This window comes from Dermochelys coriacea, chromosome 14 (genome assembly GCF_009764565.3).
Source record: "Dermochelys coriacea isolate rDerCor1 chromosome 14, rDerCor1.pri.v4, whole genome shotgun sequence".
NCBI classification, from domain to species: Eukaryota; Metazoa; Chordata; order Testudines; family Dermochelyidae; genus Dermochelys; species Dermochelys coriacea.
This window is the reverse complement of record NC_050081.1, coordinates 17,252,962-17,267,827: the sequence shown is the minus strand read 5'-3', so window position 1 is coordinate 17,267,827 and position 14,866 is coordinate 17,252,962. Positions and strand designations below refer to the sequence as shown.

General features: G+C 49.5%; 1 protein-coding gene across 6 annotated transcripts in view; it reads left to right on the top strand.

Annotated features, from left to right (window-relative positions):
• Positions 1-6,510: 6,510 nt before the first annotated feature.
• Positions 6,511-14,866, top strand: part of MXRA7 (matrix remodeling associated 7) — a 51,554-nt gene continuing 43,198 nt past the window's right edge. Inside the window, exon 1 of one of the 6 annotated variants that reach the window (XM_038372330.2) lies at positions 6,511-7,521. In XM_038372330.2, the coding sequence (XP_038228258.1) occupies positions 7,039-7,521 (483 nt within the window). In that variant the 5' untranslated portion in view covers positions 6,511-7,038. The remainder of the gene's footprint in view (positions 7,522-14,866) is intronic. The other 5 variants (XM_038372333.2, XM_038372327.2, XM_038372331.2 and 2 more) reach the window with 5 other exon arrangements.

Below are 14,866 nucleotides of genomic sequence, written 5' to 3'. Positions count from 1 at the left end.
GATGCTCTGAATTGTTTTGTCTGGATGATGATTGTGTTGCTTTTTATTTTAAATAAAATGAGTATTTTGCATTACTCTATTTGTCAGTTATTCTTTTTCATCTAGTGATCTGGAAAAACTACATATGTGTAGCAGGTGCCTTTGTCATCTGCTGTGCTATAGCAGCAGACAGATTAGTTACAGTAGTAGTTAAGAGGAGCCTCCATCACTGTAGCATGAGGGGGAAGTGTCAGTCTCATTGTTTATCTCACAGTATCCCTGCTACTACCTAAGGTCTCAGTCATAGCCCTGTGCTGCATGTTTGTATCAGATGAGGCCAGTACACACTTTGGAAGCTTGTGCCACCATGGAAAGCTACTAGGGATATGATGGTGGCCAGGAGAGGGACCCCCATATCTAATATTCATTGTCAGACTGCAATCAGTGGGAGGGAGGGGGACAAACAAGTGAATTGCTGGAAATTTGCTTCCTGCTGCATGGCTGTCTTGTCATAAGCCAGCAGTGGACTTGATCTTGTGAGTAGATGGGGTTGCATTGAAGCCAATAGAGCTGACACATGCAGTGTAGAGGATGACCAGGAAAGGGTTAAATTCAAAGTACAGTGCAGTGATTTGCCCCTCTCCACTTCTTAAGTGCTTTGGTTTTTTTTTCTGGTGGATTAATGGAGTTAGCCTTACTGGAGGACACTGGACTATTCTAGTTGTCACTGGCAGAGACTAGATGGGACTCATCTATATGTTAAGCCTGCCTATATACCTGTGTGCGTGTATTGGAACAACATTTGGAACTTATCACAGGGTTTGTTGTAAATTTTATTATGGGCCTTTTAGGAAACCAGATTCCTAGGGTCGACAAGTTAACACAAAGCACGTGTCAGCAGGGAGGGAGAGAAAGCCCTGAGGAATCTAAGAAACTTATTTTAAAAATATTCCAGAAATGGTGGAAAGAAAAAGATCTGAAGGAGAAATGAATTTGTGGCAACGCCGGACAAAAATCTTGCTGACTTATGCCTCAGCCTAGGTCCATTCCTCTTAAGTTTGCGCCTTTACCTGCCGAGAATTGATTTGAAAAACAAACTTTCTATTACTTTTCCCTCCGTGGAGCTCTTGCAATGGAAGAGATGCACAATTGCTCTCTCTTCCCTTGCCTGCTGGAAAATTGGCTGGAACTAAACAGTGAACCAAGAGCAACCACATTGTTAAACTAATCCAGGCCCCCAGCACATCTCCTTCGGGAGAGTTAACATCTTGATGGAAATGGAGCCATTGAAATGCTAACATTGTTAAGGGCTGCAGTTTGGATTAATGCTGAGCTGCAGAAGTATTTTTGCAATGGCTGTCATTCTGCTTTTCATCCCTAGAATTCCCATGATATATGCTTTCATATGTCCCCAAATTTAGGCTGTCTGCTGTTGTAGCCTAGAAGGACTGCAATGGCCTTCCTCTATTCTTCCTCAGATTTCTTTGATGCTTTTACCGCAACTGCACCATGGTTTCTCCCTCTAGCATAGAGGATCGGCACATTGATCCTCTGTTTAATTGCTGCTAATAAGCTGCTGGAGGAGGTTACATTAGTTGGAATGTAAAGCTGTAATTATCATGTGACAGCATTGAAGGTCTGCCTAGCTCCGCCATCTTTCCCCTCTTAGCCTCAATTAGAGGCACACTTGCCAAATAAGGTAAAAGTGGCCCCCTCCTTACAGGGTCTTATGTAAAGTGAATGTCATGGACCTCAGAAAGAAGATCGGTTTCACAGTGAATGATGTTTCACAGTGAATCTTGAATGCAGCATGTGCAGTACCCTCAAACAGTATACTAGAATGGCAGTGTTCCCACACAGCTGCTTAGCAAGGGCCACCTAACCAGCACTAAATACAATGTGGCTGCCACGGTTAGGTTGGCCAAATCCGTGGTGGTTTAAAAAAAAATAGTGCACAACTGGCCCTTCCATGCAGGGATCTCATAGTGCTTTACAAAGCACCACCCATATCGCACAGCTGCACCTGGTCTGTAGATTTTGGATAAGGGCAAACTGAGGCACGTCTGGCCAATGTTTTCCATGGACCTTGTGAGTTTGGGGTACCCAATGTGAGACTCCTGGGGCCTGATTTTCAGTGAAGCTGGACTCTCATAACTCCAGCTGATGTCAATAGGAGCCATGGGTGCTTAGTAGCTCTGAGAATCAGGGGTGCAGGTTGACTATTCAAAAATGAAGGTAGCCAGAGTTGGTGGACACTTGAAATGGTGGCTTGAGTGTCTTGCCTAAGTTTATACAGTGAGTTGGTGAAGTCAGCACAGAATCTGCTGTAAGCAGAGACACATGATAGGGTGGTTAAAACAGCAGCACTAGTGCTCCCACCATTGCCAATGGAGATGCTCTGGCGCAAGAACAGAGTAGGGGAATTTCAAAAGCACCTCTGGCCTAGGGCCTTTTCTTTGGCAATACATGGGGCCAAATTCTTCTCAGTGCTTGTTACAGAAAGCAAGATGGGCCCCTAAATTATAAATCAGTTTGGCCTTCTCTTTGGGGACAGGATCAATCTATTAATTTATTTAAAACTGTGCAGCAAATAACTGTAGTTCAGGACCCTGTGCTAGCAAAACTACTATGTTGGAAGACCATGTTGTTATAACTGTGTGTGGCTGGAACTGCTATCTGTCCTCATCAGAAAACAAGTGCTAGAACCCTCTCAGCATCAGCCATGCGTATTCACCCAGAGTTGGGGGTGGGGACAACTGTCCACTGCCATTACATACATCATCCCGGACCGAAACTATTTTCAACCTCTGTCTGAGGAAAGGAGTGGTTGCTGGTGGGGAGGGGCTGTGGTTGACACCTAAATCATTTCTCTGCTACAAAGGCTCCTCTGAAGCTGTCCATCTGCTTCCAGGAGGCCACATCAACCCGCATGTGATGTTATCTGTAAGGTAGGAAACTGACATGGCCCTGGTAGACTGATGAGATAAATTTACCTCTTGTCAGACCTGTGTATGCTACTATTGCAGGCAGCCTTGTTAACAATAATGGTGTCGAAGCATGGCATTTGCTAGCAGTTTCCTTGGATAGCAGGATATTGCTCCCATCCATGCAGGAAAGATTTTAAAGCATGAACCAACCCACACCCCAATCTGGCATTTTTGAGACTATAGAGCCCTTAGTAGGGTTGTTGCTAGCACAGTTTTCGTCCCATGTGGGCAGTAACGCAGCTGATGTATTGAGCCAGGATTATACCTGAATAGAGCAGGATCTTGTCTTACTAGAGAAACTGTCGCAGGTTGCTTTAGCTCTACTGTGAATGGGTGTGTCCCTTCTGTGCCAGAGGCTCCTGAGCGGACAATTAGATCTAATTCCTCTGCCCATTAACTGAATATATAGAGCTGGGAGACTAGCAGCAGGTCACATTTTTAAGCACCTCAATTTTCTGTCCCTGGGGAAATGCCCTTTGTTAAATCATCTCCTTTTGGCTTTTCTCTTCCTTTTTTGTTAGTTAAATATCCAGCTTTTTTCAGCCCCTCTGATTAGATCCATCTACAGAGAGTTGGCAGAGATGGCTCCTCTTAGTCGGATGATCACTATGCTTTTACAAAGCCATTGTCTGCCTTTCTGTGTAGACTAGCCCTTTTCCATGGATTATTTCATACCCCTGTTGACAGTTGACTGTCTGATGTAGAGCCAACCTTTTCCCAGTAGAGGGCAGCATGCTCTTCAAAGGTGGCTCACAAATACACTGGCTTTCTCAAAAGCTAGCCCTACGCATTGAAAAGGGGCTGTACCCATTAACAAACAGTACTTTACCCCCCTTTTTAATCTTAGTGAGTGGAGTCCTGTGTGATGTATGTCCCCAGAGTATTAAACACCATCACAGTTAGCACTACCTGATCCCCTCGGTGCTGGCAATGGTAGCAGAGAGGCCAAAAATTGAATGGACACACACAGTGGAGGGTAAGACAGGGTTGATTGACCAACTGTATTGCACCCTTGGCAACCCATGCTGCTAAGCCTGGCAAGGGCCCTACTAAGTCTTTTTACATGGTAGGCAGGAGCAGAGCAACAATCAACAGGGAAGGGAACCTGAATAGCTAATTTGGCAGATAATGTGAAGATCAGCCATGTTCAGCAAGCTGAGTGTTTCCAGCCTGTGTTCTTGCTATGTGAATTCTTGGTCTCCTGTCCCTTAGTCCGCTGCAGTCAGACAAGAGCCAGGGGCATTAATCCTGCTGCTGGCTTGGAATCCCCCTCTTCTTGGTCTCCAAAGGCATGGGAAGGTCTCCCCCAGTGGCTATCCTCCTTTGGGATCTAGGAAAGGAGGTCCCGATGAGCCCAGACCTTTAGGGAGGCCAGTGGAGGAAGCAGCTGGCTTACATGAGCTTGGCTTTTCAGGGGTCTAGAGCACCTTGAGTTTAAGGGGCAGAATTTATGTGAGGAGGAGATGATAGAGCTTGGTAGACTGCCCAGCCTGCCTCTCCACTCTCCCCCCCCCCCCCCGCCCCATACATGCTGGATTGGGGGTAGGTCTACCTGGCAGGTGCAAAAAAAGATGCACGATGAGCCAGGATCCATCTGCTCCTCGAAAGCAATATAAAAGAGGGGAGGGCCACTAGCTATCCTCAGCAAATGGGTAAATGTGTATGGTGTATTCAGGGCCCGTTGTGGGAGATTGTTCTTCGGAGGTGGAGGAAAATTATATTCAGGAGACCAAAGAGTATCTGAAGGGTGGAGGGAGAGCAAAGTCTAGTGATTAGAGCCAGAGGCTGGACTCAGGAGATCTGAGCTCTGTTGCTGCTTTTCCACTGACTCACTGGGTGAGCTTGAGCTTGGGTAATGGCACTGGGTGACATTTTCAAAGACATCCCAGCATTATTGGATGCCAAACTTCCAAGACCTATGGCTGGTTTTTCAGAGGTGTTGAGTCCGTGCAGATCCCACAGACATTAGCTGGAGTTAGGGGTGCACAACATCTCTGAAAATCAGGTTCCAGGTGTCTACAGTCAGGCACCTGAAAATTGAGGCTCTCACATCAGAGGCTGCTATGGAACAATTTGGCCTTAACTGCTCTGTGCCTCCGTTTTTCCTTCTTTAAAATAGGAATAATGTCCCTGAGTCACCTGGGGGTTGTGAGGCTCAGCTCATTTGTAGTGATGTGAGATCCTGGGATGCAAGGTGCTAAGTGAGGCATGACCTGTGCCTAGGAATATAAGCCAGAGCCGAAGAGTGGGGTATTTGCCATGCCCACTTTGAACAATCAATATTCCATTCAGTGCCAAAAAGGGAGCTGACAGAAGCCAGGCTCTCAGCCTGACAAGGCCTAGCTGGGGAATAATGGGCCATTATAATAGGAGACAGTTTGAGAAAGAGGTAGCCTCCACCAGCTATAGCACACAAAGACAACTGAGATGATGGAGGATTCTTTCTATGGCACACCACATTCTTTTTCCATTACCTCTATTTAATGAGTCAAAATTTCTGATGCCCATAACATTACCAGTCTCAAGAGTGGAGGAGAGAGTTAACAAAAAATGTGTTTGACTCAGTAGCTGTAAATCATTCGTTATTGTTTGGATTCAGCTGTAGTGGGGCTATGATGATCTCCCATGAAACCTAAAGCTGCACAGAGAAGAAGAAGATTAAGTGCTGTGGATGTTTGTTACTAAGAATACAGTTATCCATAGGCTAATGAACTCCTGCTTGATAGGATTACCCAGAGCAGCAAGAATCAGCTCCAATCCATTTCCCCCCTCCCTTGGGATTTAATTTGGATTGAGGAGAGGGGGCTATTTTTTAGTCAATCAATAAACTGCCCACTCACCTATGCAACCACGGAATGGTCTCTGGGGCAGAATTGGGAGCCAGATTCCTGTCTGCTCCCCTGATGCTCCACTGTGGCAACAATAATTAGCACTCATAGAGCACCTTCTATTTTCAAAGTGCTTTGCAAACCTTTACTGAGCCTCCCCCAGCAGGGAATGCTGGATGGCAGAGACCTCAAGACCTGACAAATCACCCAGTCCAAGCTGTGTCCAATGCCCGATTGGTCCCCGTGAAGCATTTGGCCCAGTCTAGTTTTTAAATGCCCCACGCAATGTCCCATCACTCCCTTTGGGAGACCATTCCACAGCCTAAATATAAGCAACCCCATCTGACAGATGGGAGTAATACAGACATCTAATTTTCCCGGCTAGTCCTTTTTAATCCATGCAAAGGACAACCTGGCCAGTCCACAAGCCAGGGCTTCCTGTCACTTCCAGCATGGAGGGGGGGAGAAAGAGGAGGCATTCTGGGACTCTGGCATCCTCTTACCTCCAGATCCACCTTTCCCAAGAGCAGCCCTTCCATTACTGAACAAAGGGATAATAAGGTGTAAACTATTCACTACCAGGGTCCCCTATCCTGCAGTCAGATCCAAGTCAGTAGATGCCCAGGCACGGAATTTGATTGGGCTCCAGGAGGGAGGGGAGGGTCTGAGTGCCAGGTGCCCTACAGAGGAGGACAAGGGCGCTGCCTAAACACTGCTACAGACACTAGGCTAAACAAGGCTCATTTAAATTAATAACTCGATGAGTCCCCGGAACTTTCTGGAAAAAGCCTTTTGGACACAGCCCGCTTCTCGCAGAGCTGATCATTTCCATCAGGCGGGCTTGCTTATTCCCAACATCACCCGCCGTGGGGGGGGGGGGAGCTTTCCTAGGGGAGTGGAAACCCGGTTCTCAGTGCTGGGGGGGGGGGGCTGGACCCCGGCTGAGAACACACTGAAGGAGAAAGGGGGAGAGAGAAAAGCTCATCACTTGGGCTGCCTGCGCGGGGGGAAGGCAGCTGTGGGCAGGGCCCTGGGAAGTGACGCTGCCGCGGTGTCTGTTGTGAAACCCCATCCAGCTTTAGCAGAGCCGGGATTTCGCTAACAGCGGCGGGCAGATTGCGCTGCCCCTTGAAATTCACCAGAGCGGGTCAGTTGTTCCCAGGCAGCAGCCGCGCAGGGGAGCCGGACGGAAAACCGAGCAAGCAACGCCCTTGGGTCCATTGCAAATCGGCTCCTGCCCAGAGATGGACGTGGCCGTGGATCTGTACCTGGCGGTCCCGCTGCTGTTCACAGTCCTGGCTGTGATCCTGGCTTCGGTCTTTGTGAAGCTGAGAGCGGCTGAAGGGGACAAAGCTGCCGAGCCAGCCAAGGGGGAAGGGTCCCAGGGCAAGGAGGCAGCGGCCGGCGCGGCAGCCGAGCAGGGGGAGGAAAGGGAGGATGGCGAGGGGGAAGGGAAGGAGGGAGACGCGCTGAAGGAGGAGGGGATCCCGAGGGGGGAGAAGGACGAGGAAGGCGCGAAGGACGAGGGGAGAAGGATCCCGGTGGAGGAGATCGGGGCTGAAGAGGGGAAGGCGAAGAGAGCCGAGGAGGAGGAGGCGGTGGCGGCGGCCGCAAGGACTGCAAAAGCGGGCAAGCAGAGTCACCCTCAGGAGATGAACATCCCCCGCCAGGCCGCTGAGGCGGTGGAGGAAGAGGAGGAGGAGGAGGAGGAGGAGGACGAGAGCAAGGTCAGAGCGGGGAGCTTGTCTTCCTTGTACAACTTTGGGAAGTTGGGTTGGATCCCGCGGCCGGCCCTGTGGGGGTAGGTGCTGGATCTGGGGGAGCTGCAGCACCCCCTGGCTTGAAGTGGTTTCTCTTCTGCAGGGTGTACAGCTTGGTTCCATGGCTCCCCGCACCTCCCCGCGTACAAATTGTGCCAGCAGCCCTGCCTGTGGGAATGGCGTGTGTGCAGCTCCCCGCCTAGAAGTTGTGTTGCTCTTGCCTGGTGCGTGTGACAGCGGCAGCAAATGCTACGGTTGGCCTGAAACCTGGTGTTTGTCACAACCCCCCTGGCAGTCCAGGCACACCCATACAGTGCTGTGCGCAGGGTCTGTACCGATCTCACGCACTTTGCCCAGAAGTGCCTCTAGCCAGCCAGTTTTGTTTTTCCTTTGTGGCCTCCAGATCATCCCACCCTGCCCCAAACCGCAGATCTGTTTAATCTCTCTCCTTCCCACCTCCTCTGATCTAATGAGTTATGACAAGCGTGTTGCTTCTGGGAGTGTGTGTGTGGGGGGGGGGGGGAGGAAATGTTGCTTCGTGTTGCTCCACTGAAATTTTGATTTCGGATTTTAACTCCCAACCCTTCCCCCAGACCCCCGCCCATACCTCTTCTGAAAAATAAAATAGATTCTGAAAATTGAATGCAGGCCAGATTAATCATTGCTTGAGCTGACCTGAGTCTGCAAATCTGGTTTGTGAGGCTCCTCCCTCTCTATCACTGGCCTCACTAATCCAGATAAGGAGAAGGGGTTCAGAGGGTTCCTCCCCCCAGTCTCCTTTTTGCACCCTCTATCTAGATGTCTCTGGTGCAATCTGGCTTCTTGTGGCTCTGCATATATTGGGGGTGAGCCCTTGTGAGGTGGCCTCCAGTGCCCCTCCTTCCCCGTGCCAAGGAAGGAAAGATTTGAACGCACTGTCCTGCAGTCTCAGCATGAGACGACTCCCAGAGTCTAGACTCGGTGTCCAGGAGCCCTGAAAAGTGCCCTGGGTATCTGCAGTGTGTGCGGCAGTCACCCAGTAGCGTGAAGCAAAAGTAAATCCTCTCACCACACCAGATCTTGGCTGTTTAAAAATAAATGAGCAATCCAAGGTGGGTGAAGAGCTCATGCTTCCTTGCTATCCCTCCTCCAGCACAGCCAGGACTCCAGGGGGCCAGTCGCCAATGGTTGGTAAACTGGGCCTGATGCTTTTCTCACACTCTTTTAAACATGAATTGCCTGCTGAATTGCAGTTACCAAAAGCTTTCCCCCAGGGTTTGCCTGGTGGTTATTTTCAAAGGCACTTTGCATCTGTGGGTCATTGGATGAGTAGCTTAAAGGTGGCTTTATTAATAAAAAAAAAAAAAAAAAAGTAAAAATGTGTGTTGGGGCAGGGGGCGATGTCTATTTAAAACCCATACTCCAGACAGGATGTTCCAGTGGAGAGAGCACAGGCCTGGGGGCCAGAGATGCCTAGTTATGTTGTTGTTAGTTTTACTTTTAAAATGTTCTGGCCACGGTACAATAGACACAACAGAGCCAGCCCCTGCCCTGGAGAATTTACAATTCTTGGCTCACTATGTGACCTTGGCCAAGTCACTCTGTTCCTTCATTTCCCTACCTGTAAAGTGAGGTTAACGCTTCGTACTGTGCTTTGAGCTCTATGAATGGAAATGTGCTAGATGATTTGCCAAGCGCTATTAATTAGTATGGAAAGAAGACTGAAGCAGGCATGGTGACTTTGGCACACGGATGCAGGCCTATATTTTAATCACGCTCTTCCTGATCTGTAACGTCTCTGTAGTGGGGCCTGGGCAGCATCCATGCTCAACTTTACTTAGCTTCTCACTTTCAGAGGTGCTGAGCTCTCACAACACCTGAATTCAGTGGGACTTATGCATGGGCAGCACCTCTGAAAATCAAGCTACTCTAGCTTGGTCGTGTTGTTCCTGAGGACCTCCTTATCTCTTGTCCCACTGAGGATTGTCCGTATCATTGGTCTCATAATGGGAGTACTTTGCCTCTGGAATAAAGAGGATGATACCTGGAGACATAAGTTGGGGAGATACTAGTCTTGCTGTTGAAAAGCTTATTAGCCAGATTTCTCTACACTACTCAGTCAGCTGCAGGGTCCAGTATGTGTCCCAGCTTTTCTGGCTAGAAACGGACAGCATCCTGTTGAAACTGCTGACTTTATAGATTTCTGAGTGGTAGCCATGTTAGTCTGTACCAGCAGAAAGAACAAGGAGTACTTGTGGCACCTTGGAGACTAATACATTTGTTAGTCTCTAAGGTGCCACAAGTACTGCTCGTTTTTTCTGACTTTATAGAGGGTTCCCATCGGCACCCTTGGCTTTCCTCCAGGCTTATGGCTGCTGTAGCATGGCTCTTGTTTCAAGATCTCTTCATCCTCTCTCTCATACATAGTCCCTATTTCAGAGCTTTGCTAACCAAAGCCGCTCAGATCCTTTTAAACTAACCTCTGTTAGGGTTGGATGCTCATGCTCAAACCAGTAACTTGATCAGGGTGACCGTTATCGTGCAGGCTTGCATCATCCCCCAGCTTGCTCAGAGTTCACTCCAGAACCTGGCTGGGTTTGGTCAGTGAGTGGAGAAGCTAGTCAGGACATTTCCAGATGGACTGACAGGAGCCTGCCGGTTTTACAAGGAGAGCGATTGCAGCTGAAGGCGTCTCTTCATTGCTCAGCGATGGGGCTGGGCAACTGAGATGAGACCCCCGCCCACAGTGAAGGTGTCTCAACCAGCTTGTCTGATCTCCTTCCCCAGTTGGCTTGTTGTCTCCACAGTTCTGTCTGGGCTCCACAGGCTTGTTGGCAGACTGCAGTTACGTTTCTCTGCCTCTCTCCCCAACCCCATCTTAAAACACGGGTTGTGTCCCGAAATCTTGTTTAACCCCTTCAGCATCTTGCACTATTGAAGGATAGGAGTCTGTAGGGTGGCATGGCTGTCTCCTTGTAAGGTACGTCCTGGAGACCATAAAGCATGGGGCATATGTGGGTGGACTAGAGTTGTGGTTCTCCACCTTTTTTTCATTAGTGGACCCCTTAAAATTTTTTTGAATGGAGGTGCAGACCCCTTTGGAAATATTAGACGTAGCTTGAAGACCCCTAGGGGTCCACGGACCACAGGTTGAGAACCACTGGACTAGGGTCCGGTGATGTATAAACTGGAGATGTCTCCCATAGAAACTGGACTCTGATGTGCTCTAGAGGGAGAGGCGTGTGTAGATGAGATGTGGAGAGTCTGTTTCGAACAGCAGTTGCTGCAGAGGAGAAGGCTCCTGCACCACCGTTGTTGAGCTCGTGGGAAAGGATAGAGCAGGCTGATGCTAGATGAGTGCCAGGGGAGGGGAAGGAGAGCATGAGAAGGGCCATGAAGCCGGCAGAAGGCAATGGAGGGCTGGACCTGAAGTGATTTTAGGCAGCCAGGGAGGTGGCTGATACGAGTCATGGCACCTTGCATGCCTGCCGGCAGGCAGGTTGCTGTGCTGCTTGAAGGCTGGTGCACTTGGCTCCCCAAAAGAGCCCATCTTGATGACTAATCAGTTAGAGGAGCACAGCTAGGACACTGACCCTGCCTGGCACGTAACCAGGGCATGGACTCACTGCAGCGCTTCCTTTGACAAAACAGGGTGAGGGAAACTGCTCTGTGCCACCAGGAGCCCTGCTCCAGGCCAGCCCCAACTGCCCCAAGAGCAGAGCCCAGTTCTGTGGCTTGCAAACTCCCAAGGGAAACAAACTTGGGGCAATAGCTTGGTTCCCTACTGTGCCCCTTTCTCCTCTCCCTGCCCACCCTGCTCCCTGACATGCACACTCCTGGGCTATGCCTCCTTCCCTCCATCACCCTCTTCACCCCCCAGGTTCCCAAAGTGAGTTAAAATAGGTCCTTTCTGCCATACAAGGCATTTTTTTTTCCTCCTGAGAAGAATGCCTTCATTCAGGTCACGATCCAAACAGCCTCTCTCTGGTGGACCTAAGCCTGTGGATGGAGAAGGTGGGAGGGGGACATTTTTCTGTGCTGAGTGAGTGAGTGTGCGAGAGAGAGAGATCTAGCTTGTGCTAGGACTTCTCTGAGTAGGGCGTTTAGTTTTACAACAAGCGCACTAGGTAAACAATCTGATTCAGGACAGTAGAGCGGAGGGAAGAAGATGTGCCATCCCAAAGGGGAATGGGTGTGTGTAGGGAAGGGGTGGCGGGGACTTAATACCAAACCACTAATGCCCCATCACTGTACTTCTTGGCAACTGCTCACCTAGACAGAGAGGCGTCTTTCTCTGGCTACTGTAAAAATGACAGGGTCTCTGTCTTGGGGTAAGGTATTTAGCTCTCCCCACGCCCCCTCTCTCAGAGGAATTTTCAGAACATGCCGCATACACTAAGGCTGGGGTGTGACTTTGCCAGCCACTGGCCTCATGTTGATTCTTCCATCAGCAGACTGTCTGGAGTGTGAGAGCTTTCCCTGTCCTTGGGCTGATACCCTCACCCTGCACCCCTGGAGGAGAGGGGCCAAGAGAGGAGGTGTGAGTGGGGGGATGGCAGTTCTTGGTTGTGTTTGTTGTTACAGAACGTGTTTGGGGCAGCACGAGGCAATCATGTTGTCCCATAACTTCTGTGTATGCTAGAGGCTTTTAGTAGATGCGAAAGGTGCCCCAGGAATGGGCAGGGGGACTAGAGAGGCAGAATGGAGCTGAGCTAAGCTGGTGCTATCCAGACAGCACCAAGCTTAGACTCGGGGGTGTGGAGCTGTCTCTGACCCTCAGTAGATTCTAGATTCAGGTCCAACATCCTGGCTGCAGCCATTTTATAGGCAACTTCTGGGGCTGGTACAAATGTGTCCTGTTCAATGGGTCTAATCTAATCTGGAAAACTGCAGTCCCCCAAATGACTCAGCACACAAGATTCCCAGATGCAGTTGGCTGGGCTGTCTGTTCCGTAGCAATGGCAGGGGTTTGCTATACGGGCTGAGAGCTTTATAAATGAATCAATACATCAGACTGAGGGGCGGGGGGTGTTCTGCAGTGCCAGCATGGGTTTCTTCCCTTCATCAGCAGATGTACTGCCTCGGAGTGGTCCAACTTCACTGCAGCCATTAACCAATCAACCAGAACGTTGAGGGAGAAACGCTTTTCTGAGCAAGCAGCACTGGAGTGTCTTAGTCTTTTGTGCTGACTGGCTGGGGTCATGAATTCTGCTATCTCCAATTATTTTCCCTAATATATGCTCATGCCATGCTGAGCTTTCCCTTAGCACTGCCAACCAGCAGTGTCTGTTTAACTTTCTCTGCTCCTCTTCCTCCGACAGCTTCAGAGTTGTATGCAGCGGTGGTGTAGCCTTGTTGGTCCCAGGATAATAGCGAGACAAGGTGGGTGTGGTAGTATATCTTTTACTGGTAGAAGCTGGTCCAGTAAAAGAGATTACCTCGCTCACTTTCTCTTGCTTCAGAGAATGTTACTCTTCAGTGTACCGAGATGATGTACGGTCTCTTGGCTAGAGCAGTGGAACTGGGCACCAGGACTCCTGGGTTATGTGCCTGCCTCTGCTGCTTGTTTGCTTACTGTGTGAACTTGTGGAAGCCCCTTAGGAGTTTGGTGCCTCCGTTTCCCCTTTTGTGATATGGCTACAATACAGCACCCCCATGAGGTGGGGCCTAAGGCTTAGCTAATGTCTGTAAAGTGCTTTGATATCATATGAAGGGTATGACAAAGAGACCTTTTCTCCCTCCCCCAAAGGATAACACGTTTGCCTGGCTTGTTTTTTTCACTTGTTTTGATCTACATAGTCTAGTAGGATGGAATGTGGTGACCCCTCTTCTACGGGGTGAGGGGCGAACATACAGCATGGGCTCTCCCAACCTCTTCTCTTGCTGGCCCTGGCGCAGGGTGAGTCGGTGCAGAGGCCTGGTGGCCAGAGAAGCTTGCGTCTAAGTGCCTTACCGCCGAGTGAGCTGACTTGGGCTGGTTCAGAAGTGGTTCAAGCTTCCCAGCTGCTTGTCATGCTGCAAAGCCTTGATGTGGAAGCAGTTTTAACTGGGATCTAGCGCCTGGCCAATAACTGTCATGGGTCAGACGAGAGGAGCTGCCTCCTAGCAAAGAGTAGATGAGACAAGGCCCGGGGTAGCTTGTTGCTAACAAAAGGTCACGCTCATCCTTTCCACACAAATGTCCCTTACAGACACCATCTCAGTTAAAGCTAGTGGAAAGGAACAGACATTCAAAAGCTATTAGGGCTTTACAGGGTGCTCTCCAGTCCTAGATGTCAAAGTGCTTTGGAAAGAAGGGTTGGGGAGAGGTATTCCTATCCCGCAGAAAGCTGGGTAAGAGGTGCAGTGACTAGCTCAGTGGCAGATCTGGGAACAGAACCCAAGTCCCCTGACAACCAAACCAGGGCCTTTTTCTTCCGGACATCTCTTGCATGTGAGAATCTCCCTCTCCTTCTGATGACTTGAAGTTTATTGCAGAGAGTTTGTCCATGTGTTGTTTCGAAAGTGAGCTCAGTGTCTGAGCACTCCCTGATGTTGCCTTCTCCAGGTGCTTCCAGCTGCGGGTGTGAAAACGTCCAGGCTCTGGCCCAGCTTCCTTGGGAAGATCCTAACAGAGAAGCTGAGGCCAGCACTGAGTGAACAAAAGGGATCAGATCCTTGCCAGCAGGGCAGATAACTGATCCAGTGATTTTATCATTTTGGCTGTCACAATCTGCTTTGCTGGCAGGATCCTGAGAACTGGGACATATCGGAAGTGGGGGAGCAAAATGGCTCTGTTCTAAAGGAGATTCTTACAAGCTGCCCCGTCCTGTAATGTGCTGAACATCCTCGACTCCCAGTGAGGTCAGTGACAATGTGCAGTACTCGGCATCTTTCAGGATTCGGCCCCAGGTGAATAGAATGCTCGGCACTTCCCTAGCATCTTTTGTGGAAGGATCTCAAAGCATATTATCAACATATTCATTTTTGCAACCAACCTATGAAACAGGTAAAGATTCAGACTCATTTCACAGATGGGGACACCGAAGACTGAGGTGAAGTGACTTGCCTGAGCTCACAAAGCAAGTGAGTGGCACAGCCGGAGAAGAGAACCCAGGAGTCCTGACTTCTTTAATCACCAGTAACACTTCCTCCTTCCTTTGATTAAAAACTGATCCTGCCAAAGTACTTGATTTTTGATTGGTGTCTAATCGTCTGCTCTCTGATAACCACCCCCTGCTCATGCTGTCAGCTCCATTAACACAAGAAGAGTTTATATCATGAGTTCTTTCTGAGTGTGAGAACCAGACCAAGCCATCTTTGAAATTGACCAGTCTGGTTCCTGTGAGAAACT